Source organism: Lates calcarifer, linkage group LG4, assembly GCF_001640805.2.
Source record: "Lates calcarifer isolate ASB-BC8 linkage group LG4, TLL_Latcal_v3, whole genome shotgun sequence".
In the NCBI taxonomy this organism is placed as follows: Eukaryota; Metazoa; Chordata; class Actinopteri; family Centropomidae; genus Lates; species Lates calcarifer.
In genome coordinates this window covers 1,986,479-2,011,336 of record NC_066836.1, presented here as the reverse complement: position 1 = coordinate 2,011,336, position 24,858 = coordinate 1,986,479, and the positions used below count along the sequence as shown (strand labels likewise).

The following is a 24,858-nucleotide window of genomic DNA, read 5'->3' as shown; positions in this document are numbered from 1 at the left end:
CTCTGTGATGCTACTTACAGAATAAAACAAGCAAACAACTAAAAAGCTGCAGAGTTTGAGGTAACAGCTCATGTGGAGAAAAAAAAAGCATCTTCAGCTGAGTACACGGTTATTTCTTTGTTTCAGATCCAGTGTGCTGCAGCAGAGCAGCACAATCACAATGATAAAAAGAGCAATCAGCTCCAGTCCACCCCCTTACTCAAACTCTCAAAGGCTGCTTTTAATCATGCCCGTGTATTTAAAGGATCATTCCAGTGGTCTTTGCACAGTTAGCTCAGTAAATCATACATGCTAATGATATACTGACAGATGAATGTGGAGCTAACTCCTCTGATGTTTGCAGTGTTAAACTTGCTGATGGTACAGTGATCATTGGTTTGATCACTTTCTTCAGCTAAATACCAAGAAAACTATCAATCAATCATCAAACTTTATTTGTGTGGCACCTTTCATGTAGGTTAGTGCAGTTCAAAGTGCTTCACAGTCGACTGATAAGACAGAACAAATTAAAGGCAAAACAAATACAATGCTGAACATTAAAAACAATAAAACTGAATTTAAAACCTATAAAAGCAATAATAAATTAAACCTATTAACTACTATGAACTATTAACAAACCTAAGGAAATGATTTTTTATTTCGGAGCGAGCAGAAGGACACAGCAACAGGTAGTTATTAACAGTAACTGTACTGAAGGTGTAAATGAATATAAATATCTGGAGACAGTAATTGATGAAAAACTAGGAAAGACAGTCATATTAATAATAGTTATGACAGCTAGAACAATAATAATGACAGTTATAATAGTAATAGCAATAAGACTATCAGTAACACTAACACATTTTAAAAGTAAGAACAGCTGTCGAGCAGGATCGTGGCAGCAGCAGGAGGCAAGACATCACAGATCAGACTCTACAGCTCTACCTGCAGAAAGCACAAAACTACAGGAGAGAATGATGAAGAGAGAGAGAATGCTTCAACAGTTTGGAGTAGACAGACATATTATGGTTCTCAGACATTATGGATTTTTAACTTCCTGCTTTGCTGCTCTGTATTTTTCATCGTCTGTTGTTAATAAGAACAAACTCAGTAAGATCTTAGGTCAGCAACAGCACAACATGACTCTGCTTCATGAGTCTAAAGCAGCAGTAAAAGCGTGGGCAGTCCTTAGCAACGCGTAACATGCTTTTTATGATGAATACGAGTTTCCACCATTTCCTAATTCTGAAATATTTAGATATTTAGTCAGTGGAGCTGCTTAATAAGAGTTTTCAGGTTGTGTTTTGTTCACATTTATGAGTTGTGTGCTTGTTTCTCTGTGCAGCTTTATGTGGTTTTCTGTAACAGCATGTGTTTGTGTCTCCTCCTGCATGTTTCATGTGTATTGTTTTCTGTGTCTCTTTGCTTCTCCCTCCTCTCTTTCTCTCTCTCCGCCTGTTGGCCCAGATGGCAGCCGACTCTTTGTGGTCAACTGAGGAGCATCACCGGTGGGAAGGAGGCGGTTGCCATGGTGAAAGTGACGTCTGATTTCATATTCAAACAGGTTCAGAAATTGTCAGTTTGACTTGAGCTATGAGATAAACTCCTCATTATTTCTTGTCGGTTGTAAAGTGAAGCTGCAGTGGTTAATGTTAGGGGCTGGGGAAAGCATTGTGTCAATGGTCAGTCCCCACAAAGATAGGTGTACAAGAATGTGTATGTTGTGTGTTTACTTGTATCCTTATGAGGACCAGGGTGAGTTTTACACCTTGATAGAACATCAGCCCTCTGCTTCTTTCCCAAGACGAGTAAGGGGTTAAGTGGTCGCCATTTTGACTGCGATGATAAATGGAATGCAGCATCAGGACACAAACTTTTCAATCACCCCTCGTATTCAGGGCAAAATCTTTTGGAGGTGCAATGACAAAGATGTCAATAAGTCCTTATTATGAGTGAAAGGTTTCATGCATAGTTTCAAATAATTTTTCATACCACTTGTCATGGAAACCTTTCCTCCAGTACAGCGCTGAGTATCTGCTGGGAGTTTCTAACCAGGCAAGACTGAACAGCCATCAGGAAAATGGATTAGGCAGGTCTGAGTTTGTGGTCAGCTGGGTCAGAGACCTCTGGGAGCAGAAATGAGCCAAATACGTTGAGGAGCGCAGCCTCGACTTGGACCTCTGACACCTCGAGGCCAAAGCTGCCACAATAACAAGATCCGTTACACCCTGTCTGATCCGGTCCAGTCTGGTCCAGCTTGTTTCATTACAAATGGAAATATGTAAAACTTTTTTTTTTTTTTTTTTTTAGAAAACACAATCCTCCAACATTACTCACAGAATATCAGCATTAAATTAACTTTAATAATAAAGAAATAAAAGCAGCATCAAACCAAAGGACGAGATCATTTCTGGATTTATCAGTGGATGTTGGTGTAAAAATGATTGTTAGAGGTAAAACTGAACAGAGGTTTTATTGTTATTAATTTCCACACTGCTGCTTTTCAATCTGCGTGTGTTTGGGTTTTTCTCAGAGTAGATTTTTTAGTTCCAAATTCTTCTGTTTCTCTTTTTTTAACTCTGATATTTGATTAGCTACATATCATCTACCTGAGTGGAAACGCCAGAAATTCAATAATCTCTGCTTGGTTGGAGGTGGAAAACTTTGAAATAAACTTGAAACTACAAGATGATGATGGAAACATCCCTGCCATGTGTTTCTGTTAAAATGTATTTGCTGCTGTAAAGTACATCAGTACACATCTTAGTATAATGTAACTCAGTACAAACAAACAACTTTAACTGTGACCTTGATTATAAATATTTAATATACATGCTTCTGACGAATGGGACATTGTGAGGGTCATAATAGGCCAGATTGCATCTAATTACATTAGACAGATTCACCTTAATGAAATCATCATTGAGTATATAAATGAATTTCTAGGAGACAGTTTCATTCTTTAAAGGAGCAGTGTGTAGGATTTACTGCCATCTAGTGGTGACAATGCAAATTGCAGCCGATTGAATCCCTGTTTCCTGAACTCTCCCTCTCCAAGCCTGTCAGAGTCTACGGTGGCTGTCAGGTGACAAAATGGCGACTAGGCTACTAGTCAAAAAAACTCAATATTTTATTTTGTTATTTACCTGCATTATGTGAACGCATTTTATTTCAGCTCAGTGTGAGAGTCTGTCGTGTTTTGTTGGACAGGTGTCGACCCCAAACATCTGAACGTCAGGACAAAATCAGTGTTTTTTAAAATTTGGCTCAGCTGCTGATGACAGGGAAGCCACCTGAGTGCTCTCCTACAAGTTTGTTGATTATTATTAATTATTGAACAACCACACCAACCCATAACAGTCACCCTTGGGGAAACACTGTATATTTAGATATTGTATTTAGTTGTATTTACACCCCACATTAGTTCCACCTTCACTGGGTGTTTTTTCTTATTCTGCCTGATTTTACGCTTTCTCAGAACCATGTAGGAAAACTCTTTGACTGACATCTCTGACTCTCATACTGAATTTGTTCCACCTGTTTGGATGGAAAAGACACACCTGTGTGAATGTGCAGTGTTTTTGATGGTGGTTTACAACCCATGTTGGAGATGAGACAGTGAAGCTCCCATTCAGCTCTTCTTCTTCCTCTTCAGTCCATTTTCCTTCCCCTGGATAAATCTCCCAAATGTCCAAAATCAGACGTCCAACAAACCTCAATCTTTGATCTGCTGCACAAACACACACAAACACTCACACACATGCCTGCGCTTGTAGTCACTGTACCCCCCCCAACATGCCGATGGTTGCCATGGCAACTCCATTCTCCACAGCTCTCCTCCTCCTCCTCTTCTTCCTTCTTCTTGTCTAACAGAAAATCCATACAAGGGAGGGAAACGAGAGAAACACTAATCCATTTCTCCTGGACACACAGCGTTTTGTGTTTGTCGCCGTCGTGGTGACGGGAGGCTCTGAGGCGTTCAGTTTGATTTACTGATTTTATTCACCACTGATGTCTCTGTTTGGGAAACACCCATCTGAGGCAGAAAGGTGAGTTAGGGAGGGAGGGTTTAAATCTGTGATGTGCACCTTTTCCAGTAATAAAATTAATATAAATCTTGTTTGTTTGACTTGTTCAGTTTGTGTGTTGAAGCTTTGAAAGATGATGGAGTGTTTCCTGTGGGCGTGGCCAGCAGTGAAGCCCATCAAAACATTTTTATAAATAGAAACAGTGGTGGGTTGAACACATGTGCACTGCTGTTTTATCAAGTCAAATCAGATTTATTTATGTTGCACATGTAAAACAAATGGAGTTGACTGGAGTGCTGCACACATTTCAGTTAAAGGCACAACAAGAGCATGGTGAAGATTAGGACTTTTTTCAATATGGCAGGTTTATACATGTGGCTGCTGATTTGGTAAAACATCTCAGATGTTCCCATTACATGAGAGAAAACATACCTCAAAGCTCAGTGCACTGTGTCAAGGAAACATATCGTCCAGCCTGGAAACCGTGGCTAAATCATGTACACCATTTCCGGATTGAACGTGCCCACTGGTGGAGGCAACGAGCAACAGCCACAGATAGGACCCAGAGATTTTGAGGACACTGACATCGGAAGTAAGAACTTGGAACTGGGAGCGGTTTCAGTTGAGAAGTCGGAAAAACATGGACACTCGCAGAAAAGCCTTATAGTTTCTCAAAACAACTCAGCACTCCACCTGAAGAACACCTCAGCTGTTAACGATTTTAATGCAAACACTTCAGAATAGAAAGTAAAAATTAGTAGAGAAAAAAGGTGACATCAAGCTATGAACGTGAACGGATTCAGACGTATCCTGGAGTAGCTGTTGTTAACAACACCATTTGATAAAAAAAAGCTCTACAATCAGCATAGCAACATGTCCACAGATAAAAACTGATCAGTATTATGTGTATGACTTAATGTGAAACTAATAAGACAGAACTTAAATTAGCAGAGCATTCAGTACTATTGTTGTGAATAGCAGCCATCTTTGTCGGGGTTGGTGGAGTTGCTCAGACTTTCTGACGAGTTGGATGTCCAACTTCAGGGAGCATTCCAGTTCAAACTGCTGACTAGGAACTCAGACATTCTGACTTTTGAGTATAACTGGAACGCACCAGTATCCAGATCAGAGTAATAATGTAGCCAACATGTTTGGATACTCTTGGATCAATGAATCTAAAAGTGTAATTTTGCAGAATCAGACAGTATCATGTTCTGTTTGATGATTGGTTGCTGTCCAACATGAAAAAAGCACTCAGTTATTTTAATATTCCTAAAGCTGCCCTACGATGTCACACAACCTGCAGACAGGGCCTTTTTTCTATGAGTTCTTGGTTGTCTACTGACCCCTAGTGGTCATAAATATCTTAATGCAGCTTTAATGTGGTATATTTACCTGGTCAAGATACTTGATCAATAAAAGTTGTATCATTTACACCCAAAAACATGAGAAAACAAGCCCCAGGTTCATAAATACTACAGATAGCATTTAAAGATGTGCCCTTAAGACTCACATCATGTCCTGATCAATTTCCTGTTTTACATTTTGTCCAGCAGTCTGAGCCAGTGATTGATTATTGATGTTCTCAGCCATAATTCTTCTCATGTAACCAGGACTGAAGAGATCAGAGGTCACAGATCAATAACAACAGGTGGGATGAAGTATTTCTGCAGCTACAGAAAGTAACCATGTTAATCTGAGGCTGAAACCTTCCTGTGTCTGACTGGGTGTCTGCTGCCATCTAGTGGATGTTTGCACACACTGCAAATCTGAGGTACTGAGCCCTTTTCTAACATGTCTCACTCTCCTCTTACAGCATGTAAATCATCACAGCAGATATCAGGCTTCAGTTTCCTCCCTCAGAAGCTTCCAGGATGAATATCAGCTCCTACTCCTTCACTGGAAACATTAGTATTACTTCATGTTTATTTTATTGTGGATGAGTGGAGTGTTTTCACGTCTGTTATCGTTCTTTATCCTTCAAAACAATTATTGTTGCCAAACCGTCTTGTTAAACAGCCAAACTGTGATGAACCTCTGAGCTGAATCAGCGTCAGTCACAGAAAATTAAATGCAGAGTTCAGACAAACACCAGCTGATCAGAGTGATCATCAGAAACATGAGAACAAACAGCGGGATGCTGCTTATCTCTGCTTTATCTACTTCATTTCTGTCTTTTAAGTTTTTTTTGTTGTTGTTTTATCCATTTTAAAATATCTCAAACTCTAAACACTGAAGATGTTGCATCTTTAACATCCCTTTTATCTTATTTTTTGACAAACATCTCATGTCTGTGTTCACTCTGATCTCTTTGTAGACTTGTGAGCACAACTGAGTTAACGAGTTAACTGAAAACACCTTATCTCTCTCTCACCACCTGACCACTGTTGTCTGATTAAGTTTCTAAAATAACACGGTGTGTAAGTGTTTCGGTCAACAGTCCTGTGACTGAAACATTTCCTTTTCTTTCACATTTTTCACTGTTGCTTGAAAATACTGAGGATGCAAAGACTTGAGACTCTTTCTGTCAAAGTGCAGGCATTTCTTCCTGCACAGTATTAACCCACTGAACAAAGAGTTGACCATGAGTCCACAAAATACAAACGCCACCACAACTTCAGTGCTGAGTTAAACACGTTTTATTGTGTGAAGAGTTTATGAAATCAGTGGATTTAGATATTTGATATCTTATTTTTAAACTCATCACTCAATCATCATTCCTATTTATCCAGCTCTGTTCCTGTTGATGTGTATCTGAATCTGAACAGTATGCGTCACGTCTGCAGCTGAACAGTTACATGTGATTAGGTCTGATGCAGATAACCATTGTGGTTGTTCAACCATCAGCTCCGTCACTCAGAGTCCATATGGTTTGGGATCATTCAGCAGGTGTCTGCTTTCATTTCCAGCTCCTCCTCTTCTCGCTCGTGTGACAATGACATTCATCAAAATCTTTCCAAGATGAAAACGAAGAGGGTGAAGACGAAAGAGGTCTTCCTGTGGAGTGGAAATAAAAGCTGGTGGTTTTCTCTGCAGTTTATGATTTCTAGCTTATGTCATTTGAAAATAAAATATATGAGAATTGTATAAAAATTTGCCTGTGCGTACTTCTGCTCAGGAATTCTCTAAATCCAATCTCCAGAAGTAAAAAGCTAATGTTAGGCTATAAACCAACTACACCACGGTCACATGACGTCAACGTCTCCACCACTAAGCTTCCAACTGGTCATTTCATTTAGCTCTGAGCTCTTCTACAAAAGCCTTTCTTCTTAGAAAGTTAGTGAGAGTTTGAAAGAGCGTGAGTAGAAACACAACGAGGCTGTAAAGGTGGACTGGTGAGTAGGTGGGTTTTCATGTTAACGTCCCCGACAACCTCTGTAGTCTCATTTAGACACTCGTTAGCAACCGCCTTTTTTAAGACACGTAAAAGCTTCAAACATCAGGAGTGGGGGATTTACTGACCCATTTTATGTCCGAGAATAAAACCTGAAAATGTCTTGACCTTGTGTTAAAACCACAGACCTTATTTCAGACATTTAACCAGAAACACACTGACTTTGGGACGGGGGAACAGGAAGTGCTAACATGCTAACGAACTTCCGGGTGTTAGGACTCATCCCTGCAGCTCTCCATTGGTGAACAAGACTTGTGATCCTTTGTGACTCCATCAAAACTTCTCCATTAGTACCAAAAGACATCTTTCTTCTAGTCCCAGTTGACTGATCAAGCTCCCCACAAGTCCTGCAAATAATTTCAGTACCATCCAATATCAGAAACATGAAAAAATAAAGACACCAAACACATGGCTTATATAAAAAATTAGACCCCTTTTTATTGTGTTCTCATATATAAAAGAAATACAAAAAAGAAACATTGACACCGGGCGAGGGTCAGAGTGGGACGGGGTTTCTGGGTTTTTTTGGGGGCGGGGATGGGTTGGTGGCCGGGCGACATAAAAAGGGGAAGTGGAAACGACAGGAGGAATGGTCAGACAGTCCAAGAGGGATCAGTCGAACAGACATCGAACAGATGAGGGCGGATGAAAACAGAACACGGCGGTCCCGTCCAGTCCCTCCCTCACTCCCCCACCACCTCCTCCTCCCTTCAGGAACAAAGTGGAGTTTCAGTTCTACGAACATTTATCGAAAGCAAAGCGGATTCAGGAGGCAGACACAATCTCATTGGTCTAGATTAACCTCAGTGGGAGGAGCCAGAGAAACTGGCAAACCTGGAAAAGCGAAAAGTCCAACCCATCTAAAATGAGTATGTATTCACCAGCACTTAAAGGTGCCCTGTGGAGTTTTCTTGTAAACACAGTTTCTGTTTACATTCATTGTGTGTATCCTTGAGGTCTATTGAACTTGCTGAGTGCGTTTTCTTCCTCAAGAAACCCATTTATCTCAAGTTTGACTCCTGCGTTGTTTTACGTCCATGGATATTAGCCGGCAGTCTTCCTCTTCACTGCCTTTGCTGGTGCATTGCTGTGTTTTCTGGCATGTTACTGCCACCTGCAGGTCAGTGGAATAGCGCAAAACCATCAGCAGAAATCATTGCGAACCCAAGAACGATTGAAACGGGGACCCACAAGTAAAAACATTGCTCAATAGTGCTGCTAGTGGACAAAAACTCCACAGGGTACCTTTACAGCTGGAACATACGTCTCTGGTTCATTTGTTTTAAAGTTTTTAAGTAAAGGATTTTGAACCCTCTTCACAACAGGGACTGGATCACCCAATCTCCTTGTTTGACACACAAGAACACTCTGTAGACCTGCAAAGAAGTGTGTGTGTGTACAACATAGCATCAAACATATTGATCCTGTTGAGGCTAGGGCTGTGCAACATGACAATATATATCTTTTGACGAAGGTGAAACAGAACCAGAGAAGGACCAGCCGAGACAAATCGAGGAGCTTCAACAAGGGGCTACCTCTGTTACATGGTTTGGTCACGAAAAGTCATGGATCAGGACTGGTCCCCACAAGATTCAAACACCACAAATCTCTTCTACCACCTACACAAGAACCATGTCAGTGTGTCTGGAGAGAGTTAACGAATGAGAGGAACAAAAGAACCATCAGATACTCAAAATAAACCAGAGTCAAACATTTGATCAGGATTTTGTCTTTCAAACTTGAAGGAGTGTTTTTTCTCTTGTTATGTCATGAGCCTTGTGTTGCCTCTACAATTTAAACTTAAAAATACAATACTTAGATTTGGTATTTTATATGATGATATTTTATGTTGGGCCAGTAATCATCTGTTTTTGAAAAGTGTTTCATATTTTATAGATTCTCGATTAAACATTTGTTCTAAATAAAAGCAGAAAAATAATCACATATGAATGAATACCATTCATTTTTGGGCATATGTAAAAAAGTAGTAGTCCTCTCCATGTGGTCATTTTATATAAACTATTAATTCATTGAATTTACAGGGAATGTACTATATCCTGATATATATTATGATATAAGATTTTGGTTGTATTGCACAGCCCTAGTTGACGCCACTGCTTTAATCTCATCCACACTTGTTAGCATTTTTGTTTGGATTCCGGAACAGAAAGAAGACGTCCCAGATACTGATCTTGTCTACACAGCTCTGATTGGTTAGGGTTAGGTGTTTTTCCAACTGGGGAAAGAGCATGATACGAAAATCTACTTGATCTGCTGAATCTGCAGTGATTCAGGTCTGGAACCAGGTTATGACTCCTGAAGAACTTTCATCTGCTTTTCAAGTTTGAGTGTTAATTAGTCAGAAAACCAATGTTCTTGAGCTTCACCCACTGAGGTTCAACTCAAACACTGGGGTTATTTCTGCCCGCAGAGCGTCTCTGCCTCTGAGAAATCTGCGTGGAACTAAAACTCCAGTCTGCTCTTCAGGACAGCTCAGTCTTATCAGCCACTTCGGCGTGATGCCCCCCTCCCACCTCGGAGCCACCGGGCGCTAACAACGTCCTCCGGTTGTAGTGGTGGTGACCCTTCATGATGCCCGAGTTGTTGTTCTCGTTGAGGATCTGCTTTTGCTTCTGCCGGTTGAGAGACTGCACCAGGCCGAGCACCACGGCTGCCAGTGAGTACTGGCCGGTGATTTTACGCGGCTGCAGGATGAGTGGGTTGGGCTGCACCCGGCCCAGCAGGAAGTGCGTTCGGATCTTGCCCTCCTGCTCGCTGATGCCCTTCACGTAGATCTCGCCGCGGTACTCGAAGGCGAAGCCGCGCTCCTTCAGGATCAGGTAGGTCTCCTCGGGCACCTGAATCTTGCCGCTCACGCCCGTGCTGTCCATCCGGCTGGCCAAGTTCACCGTCTTCCCCCAGATGTCGTACTGCGGCTTCTTGGCACCGATCACACCTGCCACCACCGAGCCATGAGCCATACCTTCAGAAGACACACAATGTTACACAGTGCTAACGTGTTGCCTTAAAGCCTGTCAAACATTTTTCTCAAATGTGAGGAGTCGCTTATTTTCTCTGTTTTATCTTTTTATTTATTTACTTTTTAAACATTACAAAGACTAAATATTAAACTATAAATATTTTTTCAGTAGTGATGATAATCATTAGTTGCAACCTTTACAGAAACATCTTACACCCTTCATCATGGGATTAAAGAATACGTATTAAGACAGAGATAAAAATTAAACAGAAGAAATGAGGACGTGGAAGTAGACAAAAGAGAAAAAGGAGTAAAACCAAACAACAAGCAAAGAACGTGTCAAAGAGCTCTTACCGATCCTCAGCTCAAAGTTGTTGAAGGAGTGCTTGTTGATCTCCTGGATGCTCTCATTGAGGGCGATGGCAAAGTCCGCCAACGCACACAGGTGACCCCATTTATCTTCACATTGCTGTGGAAGATAGAGGAGAGAGAGGGGGAGGACAGTCTGAGTCAGCTGAACGTCAGGACTTGAGTGACGTCAGGGCAGTGCGTTGGAGATCAAAGTGGAAAATTGTCACTTGAGGGACGAGAGATGAAGAGTGTTGACGTCAAAGGAAACTGGCTCTGAATTGCAGCCCTGATCTCACTGAGCTGGACACACGATCACATGGTGAACTTAGTGACTTCTTCTTATTTTATTTATGAGATACAGACATCTCTAACCGACCAGCAGAGTGTAACCCTAAGGTAGTTTAGGGCTCTCCATCAGAGTAGAGAGGCTTCATAACTACAACTAAAGGTCTTTTCACACACAGCACAATGCAAATATAGAACCCGAAAATGCAAAATACTTTCCCGCGGATTTTCAGCAGTGGAGCTCCACAGTGGCAGTTTGTGGACATATTTTTTTAGGATATTTGTGGGGCAGTTTGAGGTCCTGTTGGGGATGCAACTGCCGCATTTAAAGAGGCAGTGACACCTGTAGCTCAGAAAAATTGACCTAGCGAAAAAAAACAAAGTGACATTGCTTATTCGCCACATAATATCCATGTTCTGTGTGAAAGCATTAAAAATGTGACGTGCCAATTAATAAAAAAAAAATAAAATAAAAAATAGCTGTGTGAAAAGGCCTTAAAGCTGGATAATGAACTTCAGTAACTTTTCAGTTGGTGTTACCTGACTTCTGCCACTACATTCTTTCATGTCTTTCATTAGATATTTCCTGAACTTAACTGTACATTTGTTGATTGTAGGTTGTGTATTATTTAGACAATGTTCTTGTAAAGCTTGAGAGAACATGTCATGAGTTATGAGTTTTCATATTCCTCAAAGTAAACAACACTCAGATATCATTAATAGCAATATTTCAGCAAGTGATTATGAGATATAAACCAAGATCACGAAAACAGACTGGTCAGCTTGAGCTGCTTGTTTCCAATGGCCGAATCAGAAAAGTCAAAAACGTCGGCTTGCTATCAAACCTCTGCAAATCTTTTACAAAGTGAATCAAAGACTGTGAACAAGACAACTTTTGGTGTTGATGCTTTGTGTTGGAAGATGCCACATCAATATATCTTTTTTATTCCAGACAGAGAAGCATCATTTTCATCACCGAGCCTCCACCTGAGATATTTAAGGACCAAGATCTGCTGTAATTGTCTTGCACTTCTGAGAGGTGTGGTTTGCCATGATGACACCAGAGGATCTCACCTGTTTTTCAGGCGACAGACCGGAGACGGCCATGTAGGTGCTGCCGATTGTCTTGATCTTCTCGATGTCCTGGAAACGGTCCTCGCCCAGCAACTGTGACAATCATTAGAGAGAGAGACTGTCAACATTGGTACGAGTTTATTTCTCTGATGATGTTACCTTCTGATATTTCTTACAGTGGACCTCTTTGGCAGCTATAACTGAACTTGTAGAAATATTTTTTGGATGGAGCAGCCAAACACATTTATTTCCACCTTGGTAACTTGAAAGCACTAACATCAGTGATGATACTTCCCTGTTTGAACCCTCTGCCTCTATCCATATATGAATCTAGTGAACGTAGCTGAAAAAGTTCCATCAAGAGAAAATTCCTGGAAAGAAGACAGGATAATGCTGCCTGTGTGCCTGACAATAAACACCTTGCAACAGAAATAGAAACAAACTTAAAAAACTAAGCTAAAAAATGCACAACACCTTGTTCCAACACCTCGATTATTCTGAGCTGCAGCAGCAGACGACTGTAAAACAGCCGAGATGTTTCAGAGCAGCAGATACATCAGAACTTGTTAGAACTGTTGTGGAGAATATTCAGCCCCATATGTCAACATGTAATTAACTGCTTCTCACATGTAACTGTGCCTGTTTCAATGTGTAAAGTTTCCGTTTAACACTGTAAATCTGATAAAGACAGTCTGGGTGAATCCTGGATTTAAAGATATCCTGACTTTAGACTTAAAGCCTGACTTAAATTAGGCGTCTCAGATCAAGTCTATGCAGTTTGTGGTTTCTGTTGCTGTTCAGAAAGTGACTCAGCTTCTTGAAAAACCAGGAAGGCTGCACTAAACAACACAATGACAAACTGACTTTCATTTAATTACAGTCCTTTATTCTTTATGGTGAATACTGCCGCCCTGTAATTAAACTGATTTGATGTGAAATTGTTTAAATAATTAAGTGTTTTTTTTCTTTTTCTTTCACAGAGAGGGACTATTAATAATTTCGAAGTTAATTATCAAGACTCATTTTGAGAAATGAACTTGTTAGGCTGGAATTTAAATATCATTTAAAGGATGTAATGTGTGATTCATGTCTTTTCTTTTTGGTGATTACTGAATTGTTGCTGCTGCTGGTCGTTGAATATTGATCCTGTTACATGCACACAGAACAAAAAACACAGATGACCTCAGCAGTGAAACCTGACTCACATCCCTAAAACTTCAAAAACCTTAAGAACAAAAAGCCTGAAAAGTTAAACCGTCACAATCCTCCAGGTTTTCCAGGATGTGTGAGAAACCTGCATTTGTTTTGAACTAATTTTCTTTCATTAGAAATATTTCTGACACAGAAAGAAAGACAAATACATCTTTGAAGAAAATCTTTAACTGACATTCATACCATTTCAAAGCTTAAAAACCTCTTCTGTAACTCAGAAGGGAAATCAAAACTGGAGGAAACTTCATGTCCGGGCTCGTCTCGGTCATATACTTTATGAAAAAAATGTCTTGTTAAAATATTTTGTATAATGTTTGCTCTCTGTGGTGGTTCTCCTCCATCTGAGATAAATGCCTGGTGATAATCTGCAAACATGAGCTCTCCTGTTGTGTCTGTCTTTAGATTAATCAGTTCTGAAGTGTTTTGGGAGAATAAGATGGACGTTTTAATCAAAAACGGAGGACGTTGACGTCAGAGACGGTCCCCTGCATGTTTTTAAAGTTGGGCTGAAGTAGAAGTGGGCGCACTTCAAAGTCGGTGGTCTCACCTCGTCAAAGTCAGCGATAATTTCGTTGAGGAGCCTCAGGCACTCGACTCCCTGGTTATTCATCTCGGTCTGGGAGTAGAAGTCGGCGAAGCCCGGGATGGAGGCAAACATCACACCCACAGCGTCGTAGGACTGAGAGTACAGCTCCTGTGGGGACACACATCACAGGCTGTTTTGTTCCTATACAACTCATCTGAAGTTAAAGTTGTTCAGTCTTTGTAGACTTTCAGAAACCTATAATTTTTAAAAGAGAAAGAAAAGAAATGCTAGAGAAAATCTAAATCAGTCAAAAGAACTGTGACATTCACCTTGATCTCCACACCTCTGAAGAACCTTATCAAGACAAATAAAGGCAGAAATAAAGTCTTGTTATTGTGGAAAGTTTGGAACTATACTTGAAATGAGACGGACGATATGCAACAGAGATTTGCTGTAGCTTACAGTCTGGGCTGGGGTCATGGTCAAGCTAAGACAAACTACAACATACAAGTGACTTCCCCCTTTCTCCACTCTCAGGGACAACCACTGCCACAGCCGATTACAGTCCAAAACACAACTGATAACAAACAAAACAATCTATTAAAGTGTCCAATAATTTACCTGGACAATGAAAGAAAACAAAATGAAATACAGGGACCTTACCTAACTCCCTAACCAAAACAGAACAAAACAGTTTGCTTTTGGGGAATTATTTACACTATTTACAACTTCAAGACACTTTGATCAGATCGTCTGATGAAACAACAAGGCACAGTCCGGTCGGGAGTCAGGAAAACGACAAGCCAACAGCCAACCCTCTGATGAGTGGACAACCTGCTCAGTTCCTCTCAGCTATGCAGAGTTTTAGAGCCTTTCAGTCGCATCTTTACTGTTTTGTTCAGTCTCAGTTTTCCTATCAACCCTGTTTCAAGCTGCAGAAAAAAAACATAGAACATCTAGCAGCTAAACAGCCAGAGAGATGATGGAGATCAAACCAGTGTGAAGAGATTTTACGTCCAACATGTGGACACAAAAACCACTCCAGAGTAACAACCACGTTCTGTGATCTGTGAGCTTTATAAGGTGATTATATGGTGTCTTTAAACCTTTCAAGCATTCACTTAATGCATGTTAGTTTATGACAAAATGTTTTGATCTCGTACCTTTATTTTTACGTGAGTAGTTGCTCTGTTATTTAGGTAGAGGACACAGCTCCCTGCAATTGTTTGTTCCATTTTACATCCACTTCAGTTTAAGTCTGTTTGCATTGTTATTTAATTACTAGGATTTCATTTTAAACTCCATATTGAAGGCTTTAAAATGAACCGAGGGTTGTTGGTTCTGTGTGTTGCTCAGAAGTAATGAGACGCTTGAGTACAGCTGCAGCTGCAGTACCATGTGTCCTCCACTGGGGGGCAGTGTTGACACGTGGCTGAGCAGCGCAGCAGGTCCTTCACATACTGATGCCACGTGCAATAATTAATCATGTCGTTATGGGAATATTTCAATAATAGGCTGGTAAACATAACGTCCGGTCAGAGTTCAATGTTTCCAACCAATAATTCAGGAGAAGTGAGCCTCTCCCTCTCTCTCCTTCTGCATTCTGCTTGACTTTTTAATGTAATTACACACTCATGAAAATAAGCCTCTGACTTTATTGTGACATCTTCACTGACATTATACACGGTTAATGAGCTCAGTCAAATGCCAAAGCTTCAAAATGAAACTTGCTAAAAGTCGAACTAATTTAATTTCCTGGTTCTTCTCTGCAGGATCACGTCAGTCAGTGTTGGGAGGTGGTTTCCTCCTGCAAGTGAAGCGTCTTTTAACGTGTTCAGTTCAGATATGGTGACTGTTAAAGTCAAAGCAAATGATTCACATCTTTTTTAAACTCGTTAAATGTTTCTTCTCATAATTATCTTATCAGCACTGGTCGTAAGTTTCCTAGGTTTTTGCCTTAACAAAGAGAACACTCTGTTCTGCTCTGTGCTGGGATCAGCTCATTTAGATGCATGAAGCTTCTGCTGGTTTTCGGATCATCACTTCCTGCATGTAGTTCACAATAAATGCATTTTAATGTGACGGCAGCGGTGAGCTTTTAATGTGAAACCTAAAACTATAAAACATTTTTCATTAACAATGAAACATGCATGACCAAATAAGACTAAAATGTCACTGTTGCAAAAACTGGACTTCGTTTGACTAGAACGAACAAAAACTAAAATTTGATAAAATCCAAAACATTTTCTGACTGAGACGAAAACTATGAAAATCAGACACTGAAGTTAACACCGACTTTACTTTAAATTACACGTAAAAGAATGATGTTAACATGCTTGCGAGATCTTTGGTATGTATGATGGTGAACTAGAGTCATTATAGGCTGTGGGGAGGTGGTAATATTCAGAGAATTTCCAAGATTAAACTTGTAGGGTAACACTTTATGTCAGGCTACACTTATTAACCATTAACTAGTTGCTTATTAGCATGCATATTGGCTTGTTCAATAGAGAACCCATATGGGCTAATGAGTGTCAAACTACTAATGAATTATTTATGATCAAGACCTGACTTTAGAATACGAAACATATTCTTACAGAGATTTAAGTTAGACATATATGGACACTATTAACACTTGTAGTTTTGCGTTATGTTATCCAGCTTCTCTGAGATTAAGAGATTAATGATTTTAAAAATTTGTTTTTTGTCAAGGAACCACATTGCTTCAGCTTCACTTTGCGAGGTTTGATCAACAATCTCTCTCATAAATTTATGACTTTAATCTCTGAAATTCTGTTTTTTTTTTTTAAACCTATGTGACCCTGATATTCCATTGTAGGTATCAGACCAACACTCAGCATCAGAATGAGAATTAAGGAAGTCAGATTGGTGCGTCTCTAAAACTTGTTTATTGCCTGCAACAACAGGTGCAGTGTAACGTAACATAAGTTAATTACTCGTTTAAATCTGAAACTCTGACCTGCAACACAACACAGGGAAACAGTAAGCTGTAGCCGAAAACACAGGATCTATAACACTGAAACCTTTGCTGCTCAGGATAAAAACTTTAAAAAAAATCAGAAATGTTGATATAAATGACACTCAGCTTTTTCTGTCACCTGATTAATTCCAAAGATCATCAACACCTCCTCAGGGGTGTAGGAGCCTATTAATAACCCATTGCTCCAGTATCTAAATCACGGAACAATAAACAGCCTGATTAATAATGTAACGAGTGATTAGGACCCAACCTATCCTAATGGATGCATTTTTAATCATGTCCTTTTTAATTAGGAACAGGCATGGGAGCAGAATGATATCAGCTCTCTTCTCCTGACATTCATAATTCATCGGCCGCTCGCCTTTTATTCAGGAGGCAACGGAAGATTGGAGGAGTCGATAATGAAGGAGCTCTGGTGAGGACAGACGAGGACAATACGGCAATTTGACTCCGGCGTGTGATAACTGTCCTCTCTGCCGACCAATACAATCAGTCATTATCGAGTTGGTAAATGAGAAGAATGCAGCAGAACGAATGAGTAAAGAGAGAAAAGTTTTTTCCCTTAATTGAACAGAAAAAGCTAAAATATTTAACTTTAGTTTTGTCTTGAACTAATATCAAACCCTGGTGATGGATATTTAAACAGATCCATCCAAAAGTCATCTCATCTTTTATCTTAATTGCTGGCAGCTCGTTACAGAGTAACAGTGAATTTAACAGCCAGCCTCTGATTAGGAAGTTTTCACACTTTTAAGGTTCAATTAATCGTATAAAGCTCATTAAAACCAAAGTTTTTTTCCACTGTCAGTCTGCTACTTTGGTTCAAACTGGAGCATGTCACAACCACTGGATGGACTGACACAAATTTCAGTACAGACATTCATGGTCCACAGGGGATAAAGCCAGATGAGTTTGGGGATCATTTATCTTCTCCTCTTGTGCCATCACGTTAGTTCAAACTCTATCACAGATACTTTCAGACCTACCTCAGGATGTCCGTGGGTCAGTTTGAGGACCTGTTGGAGATACTAGTTCCACACTTGAAGAGAAAGAGTTTGACCAAATCTCCAGCCAAAGGTATGTGAACAACGTTTTATAGGTGGGTTTAGCTGTCTCAGCCATATTCATAGCTACCACCAATATAAAATCAGGCAGACAGCCATTAAGAAACGTTTCTGTAGTAGAATTGGTTGTACCAACAGTCTTGGTCACTTGTCTGTTTGTCAAGTTGTAATCCTCAAGCATCCACATACTTTCAGCTCTCTAGTGTCTTATCAATCAAAGCAAACTCAAGAAAAACGCATTCAAAGGCGTAAGGTGCACTGGTATGATTTGGAAGACAGGGTTAGCAGTGATGAAAACTTCATTTAACATGCACAAACATGCACCAGTGTTGGAAAAAGCCCATCAGATTTGTGTGTTAATGTGTGTCTTCCCATTTTAGACTTTTAAACGAATGCACAGCAGCTCTATTCAGTGGAAATTAAAAGTACAAAAGGAAAAGGGCAGAAGAGATAAGGTGAACAAAAAAGGGAAACTTTGTAAAGTTTGACTCTGTGGAGAGTCGTCGGAGCAGCTGAGTCACTGGTGTGACTACGAGAGAGACAAATCAATGTGTTCTCTGCTGCTGACTGACAGCATGTTATTAAAATCAAATCAAATGCGTGCGACCAAAAAAAGAGCTCTGCCAGCTCTACAAAGGTTTCCGGCTGAATGAACCGCCCCACCAATTCTCTCTCTCTCTCTGTACAGTTGTTTGAAAAGCAATTACAGAGCCTTTTCTTTCCTTCGCGGGCAGGAACACAGAGGCTCAGGGAACAAATTGTAATGAACGCAGGAGACTATTCTGGAACAGGTCTTCGGTTAAAAATGAGGTGAAGTGAGCAGATTTGTCAGAGGAGGTGGTTGTGTATAAAAACTCTGAGCTGACTACTGAAATACTGAACCTCAGAGTCAGTACCATGTTTAGATTAGCCTGTCATTTTCTGAACGGTTTAATGAAAATATTTAATCTTAGTTCATATCAGTGGCTGTCAACAGAGGCCTGAACTTGGGTCTTGTTTTCAGAGTTCTGTCCTTCATTTCTATCTTTAATAATTATGTTTTGTTGCTAAGAATAATAATTTACAACTGACTACCTGTAGTTACAGGTAGTCGGTTCACCTTCGGTTTGATGATCCATCTCACTTTTTTTCATGATATCACCCAGATATCAGCTGAACCTCTGTGCAATTTGATAATAGAAAAACTTCATAAATAAGACCAAACTTGCAAAAAAAAAAAAAAAAGGAATTTTCCTTAAGGTTAGATTCATTTCTTGCCTTCTAGACCGGTTTAAGTGGATTTATTGGACTTCAAAACAAACACTGAGACTAAAATTGACATGATCAATTCATTTGCTGAAAGGTTTTATTTGAAATTTGAGAATGAGCTACTAATAGTTGTCTGCAGTTCCTACTTCCTACATGCTAGTCTTAAGTGCTAGAGTCGAAGGCAGCTGGACTTCTATTAGTTTTCTTGAAGATGTTTCACCTCCCATCTGAAAGGCTTCATCCATTCTAGAAAGTGATGGGGAAGAAGTGACACTCCTTTGACGATACAAATGTCCAGATTTTGGATTGAGAAGACAGATGGTTTGAGAGAGGACTAAAGGAGTCAGACTGTCCAACTGGAAAGAGCATCATTGAACTATCAGGCATTTAGTCTTGAGATCCCTTCCAGGCAATTTAACCCCCCTTCACGCTTCGACCCATGTGATCCTAACCACTCACATGATGGCAGGGTGGGTCAGCGACTCTCAGGACTCAGGGACTTCTGAACCAGCCCTTAGAACTGATGAAGCCTTTCAGACCAGAGGTGAGATGTTTTCAAGGAACCTAAAAGAAGTCCAGTTGCCCTTGACTCCAGCACTTAACACATTACCTTCCTCAAGCACACCAAGGTAACACCACTTTGGTAAGAACAAACGAGTAAATGTTTGCCGTGACTGATGTGCAAGTGAAGTTTGTGCAGACCTCGTTGTCCCGGTCCTTCTCCAGAAAGTGGCGGGCCACGTGGCTGGGCAGGATGTTCCTCAGCATGTTCTCATTGTGTTCTCGTAGCTCCTTCATCTCGTTGATCTCCTCTTTGGCCTGGACGCGCCACAGGAAGTCCAGCCGGGCTGTGTACTCCAGCTGAAGACAGAAGAGATGCAAAAAAAGAGTTGGTAAACTGCCCTCCACATGATCATCACTTCCTCTATTATCTAACTATTCCTGTTTTCATGTTCTTTCATGTGTTTTCCAGCAACACAACATGTGCTAATGGAGCCTTCAGTATTTCAGTCAGGCACGGACATCATCCATACATCTTCCAATCATGTACATCCACAACACATTTTTCACAATAGGAGGTCCATGTAAACAACTGCGGCCAATTCAGTCTGTTTACAAGCTCTGAGTTCTGCTGCCTGCTCTCTGATATTTAATTCCCCCCACCTCCACAGCCTCCACCTGTACTGCATTTATTTGTATATTAATTCTGAATATTTTTAATATGTGTTTGAGTTCATTGAGTGTTGCACTGCATAGATTATTCCTCACAGAAACAAATAACCAGGACAGAATTCTGAATTACCTCTCATTTTCTCCAAACATTTCATAAGCCCCTCCACCCCTGCGCTACCTTTTTATCTTACACCATTTTTCTGACTTTCCAGACAGGTCTGAGACTTTATTTATTTCTTAATTGCTTAAAAAATTAACCAAAGATCAGTAGAAAGTCTGTTGTTTATATCATTTAGATGATGGAGAGGCAGAGTCAGTTCTGGAATGAACATCTAAATTTAAAAAAAACTGTTACAGGTTGGATCAATTATGAAAAACAAGAGCGAGATCAATCTGAAGTGCAGCAAAAGGATTCTAATAGGCAACACAAATTGCTTTTCTTAATGCAAAATTAATACAAAGTAATTTGAATAAATTAGAGCCAAACAAAAGGCAGTAGCATTTAAGGGTAAGGAGGCAAAAGAAATCCTTGATACTGAAAATTAAAATCAGGGGCAGGCAGATAAGCGTGTGAGGATTCAATCGTCTCTCTGCGTCGATTGGTGGAAACAGTTTGGTGATTAATTGTGGTATCAATTAGTCCCTTAATCATATGAATGAGTAATAAAACTTCAATCTCATTTTCTGTTTTTATAATTAAAAATGGAAACCCTGTCAGGCTGGTTTTGGCGGTGGGATAATGAGATGGTGTCCGCTGAAATAACGGGTCGCTCAGTCGTTAACCAACACGACCTCCGCGACGTGTGCAGAGCTGGGCGACACGTTCATTCAAAATGGCTTCTATTAACCCTCAGCGGAGAAAAAAAGACTCTGTTCCTCAGTCCTAATAAACATTTTACTCAGCACTGGAGCTGCTGTCATCTCACACATTGTGTTATTAGGTTTACTGCAGAGTAATGTCCATCTGTACAGTCATATGTTCTGATCTGACGGCGGTTTACCGAGCCAGGCCTCAGATATATGAGCCTATCAAACACAGAGTGAATTTAGGCAAAAATATAAGCCAATACTTTCACTGAGGACATCTGCGTTCAGAGTAACCAGGCTTTTTCAGGCTAGCCAAAGATGTTGCATCTTTTAAATCACATATAAAAACTCAATCCTATCAGAAAGTCTTGGTTGAATTTTTACAGTAACTTTATGCTGTTTTGGTTTTTCTACGCTCCTCATTATTTTCTTAAGCTCTTTTGTTCCAAGTCTCTGCTGATTGGAATGACTGAGAACTGCACAGCTTCACAACCTCACAGAAATGTACAGTTCGAGTACACTTGTATTTTCAGTTTTTTTCCTCATTTTATTTCAGTAAAATTAAGGATTAAAACAAAGCAAGATGGGTCTAACATCTATAGTTATACCTCTGCAAAACCCAACCAAAACAAATCTTACAGAACACACTGAAAATATAGTTTAGTTTAAGTCTGATGAGTTGACATTACTTTTCCTTAATTAATGTATTTGATTTCTTCTTAAATCACCGGCATGGTTACATAACAACCTTCTATTAATCTCCTGGTCTTAAAATTATTTCATAGAAAAGTGGGGTGTCAAAAAAAGAAACCCTCATCATTTCAAAATAAGAGCCTTGTCTGCAGCCTTGTAATGAAATGCTTCATGTTCACTGTGCTTGATAATGTAATTACTGCCTCTGACAGGAAGCAGCGTTCATGAAGGACAACCTCATCTGGCTTCTGTGCTCTGCTGCCATTAGTTTATTATGTAAAAGGTCTGTGGTTTAGTCTCATCTGCTTCTCACAGCAGAAAACATATGAAAGTGTCAGAATCCTGCTTAATTCAATACATTACAGTTAAATGCACAATAATACAGTTAAAGAGAAGACTCTCTGTGAGCTTCAGACTGTGCTGTAATCATCTGTCTTTCATTAAACATTTTCCCAGGCTCACAAAATAAGTTGTGTTCCTGCAGCTTCAGCATGATGTAAATGGAAAATGTGTGTTTTGTGGGTTATTGTGAAGACATCACACAAAACACTCACACTTAACAAGTGCTGAATGAGAGTGAGGTTCCTGTAATGACAGAGGCTGTGAGGAAGAATAAAAGGAGTGAGAGAGTCTCGTCCATCTTTCTGCTCTAATAGGCTCTTCTTCACAACACAATAAAATCACTTAAACGTCTCCTCTGAAAGAAGCTCTAATAAATGTTTTTACACCCTCTGTGTTTTCTCAACAATGGACGACGGTGCTGCTGAGTCTCCAGCTACAAAAGATTAAAAAGCCTCGTTCTGGATACAGAGAGCAAATGATGAAGCTGCTTCATTATTCCAGCATTTAGCTTGATGACACATCACCTCTTTTACTTCTTCTGATCTCAGATGTAGTCCTCTCTGAGAAAGTGTGAGGTTTGTGAAGATTTGGAGTGGACGGACAGATGTAGTTTCAGACGAGGAGGAGAAAGTCGTCTCCTTTCTAACAGAGATGACTGATGGTTGATGTTATGTTTAAACCTGGAGCATGAAAAGCTGGATCACATTGGGCACAGTGGACCTTCCCTCTCTTTGATAAGCCCTCTGTCCTCTGTCAGAGCTGTGACTGTTACACACCTCGTGCTGCGAACCCTCATTGTCTCTGCTTTTCCAAACAAGTGGCAGCATTGACCTGGGGTGGGGGGTTGATTGGATCTATATGCCACTGGATGACTTCAAATGCGGCTGCTTTCTACTTTCATGGGGCTACAAAGGACCCTCAATTACGACCCCTCCTTCCTCCATCGCTGACCGCCGCCAAGTCGCTGAACTACATGATCAAAGGTTGCCATAGAGAAAGCATGAAAGCAACGTGGTGGAACCAGTTTCCTTCAGGCTGCTGAGTCTGACTGCCTTTATACAAACAGCTCGTACTTTGTGTAAATGAGGAGGTTTGTTTCTGTCTGAGCGTCACTCAGGTTAGATATTACACACCAATAAAACCTGTGACAATACGCCCGGTGTGAGGTCTCCAGTAACGGTGACATATCCAGACCTGCAGATACTTTTGGTCTGAGATTTTCATCTCCAGTTCCAAATCAAAGGAGGTGGGATTTACTTTGTGTTGGTCACAGAGCTGGAACATTTTTCAGTATTTTCTGCTCTGGATCAACAAATCAAGTCTCAGACTTTTATGACTCACTACAATCTGTCAATCCCCCCTCTCTGATAGCAAAACAACATGGGATCCCAGATCCCAGGTGAGATCTGGGAAGAGAGCCTAAAAGAGGCTGATTGCTCTAGCAACTCGAGGGACTGTCTTATTCAAAATCAAAGCACAAGTTGTTTCCTTCGCTGTGTGACAAATGCACTTTAACAGAGGCAAATCTCCTCCATAGCTTCGCTCTCTGTTATTACATATCTGTCATTATTTGCTGTTTATTATTTGCTGAAAATGCAGACTGTGTCCTGGTATCTTAGTGTTTCCGTCATATAACGGCTTGGTTGCTTGTTGCAGAAATGTGAAGCTGATTATGTGCTGACGTTGGCCAAGATGGAAGTTTCCCACTGACGTTTGTTGATGTTATTATTTCTGAGTATGTTCATGTGTGACAGAGCTGTCAACACCTTAGCAACACAGTGATGACACACATTGTGATGTTATCTGATATAAACCTGGACTCCTCATCAGCTGTTAACGCTAATTAGCCGGCTGCAGAGCAACAAGAATGATGCAATGTTCCTCAGGCCCACTGCATTCTTCTGTTATTACTGTTTAAAGGAAAGGTTCACCATTTTTTGACCTGTGTCATCACATTATTTACAGTCATGCAGAGCTCAGTTAGTCTGGAGAACCTGCTGACTGATGTTTCACTACAACAGCTCATCAGTCAGACAATGACTTTCCAACAGGATAATTCTTAAGACTCACTCTCAGAGTTTTCTGATGTGACACATTTAAGGTTTTTTCCACGGATTATGAGGCTGTTGGTCTTACCTGTTGGCCGTGGTAAAACACTGCGAGGAGGAACATGGCCATCAGGAGCAACGATGTCTCTTTAGTTCCCAGGAAATTTCTATTGGAACAAAAAGAGAGATGGATACAGAGCATGAAGAAAATGAAGAAAGAAATGGGAGTTACTCTGAGAAACTATTAAAAAAATAGAAAATGACTGCACTACTGTGAGTGTTTGCGTTGCAAATGTTTGATTCATACATTTATTTTTCTGATTTTAACATCTTCTTCCTAACAAAACATGCATCTGATAATAATGAGCCGTATTTATGCAGCAGCAGAGGTACTTTTTTCTGCTTTAAACCACTGACCACAGCTTATGATCTGCACCAAGGATGAAACTACGTTTTAAAGCCGTTTGTCTAGTCTGCAGAGGATGAGCATTAACGCTTTGAAAATTTGGGTGAAGTACAACTTTAAGACCATGTTGGAAGTTTCATTGAGCTGAAACCGTTGAATATCTTTGTACTGAGAATCATCTGGAGAAGTGGAAAAATGGTCAGCATAACTGAGTCCAAGTTTATGCATTTGAAATGCTTGTCTTGGC

At 40.3% G+C, this 24,858-nt stretch overlaps 1 protein-coding gene across 2 annotated transcripts in view; it reads right to left on the bottom strand.

Moving 5' to 3' along the window:
- Nucleotides 1-7,814: 7,814 nt before the first annotated feature.
- Nucleotides 7,815-24,858, bottom strand: part of adcy8 (adenylate cyclase 8 (brain)) — a 78,607-nt gene continuing 61,563 nt past the window's right edge. For both annotated transcript variants that reach the window (XM_018674927.2, XM_018674926.2), the window contains 6 exons: nt 24,294-24,372; nt 19,845-20,003; nt 13,851-13,997; nt 12,092-12,184; nt 10,736-10,850; nt 7,815-10,384 (listed from right to left, as the gene is read on the bottom strand). In XM_018674927.2, the coding sequence (XP_018530443.1) occupies nt 9,885-10,384; nt 10,736-10,850; nt 12,092-12,184; nt 13,851-13,997; nt 19,845-20,003; nt 24,294-24,372 (1,093 nt within the window). In that variant the 3' untranslated portion in view covers nt 7,815-9,884. The remainder of the gene's footprint in view (nt 10,385-10,735; nt 10,851-12,091; nt 12,185-13,850; nt 13,998-19,844; nt 20,004-24,293; nt 24,373-24,858) is intronic.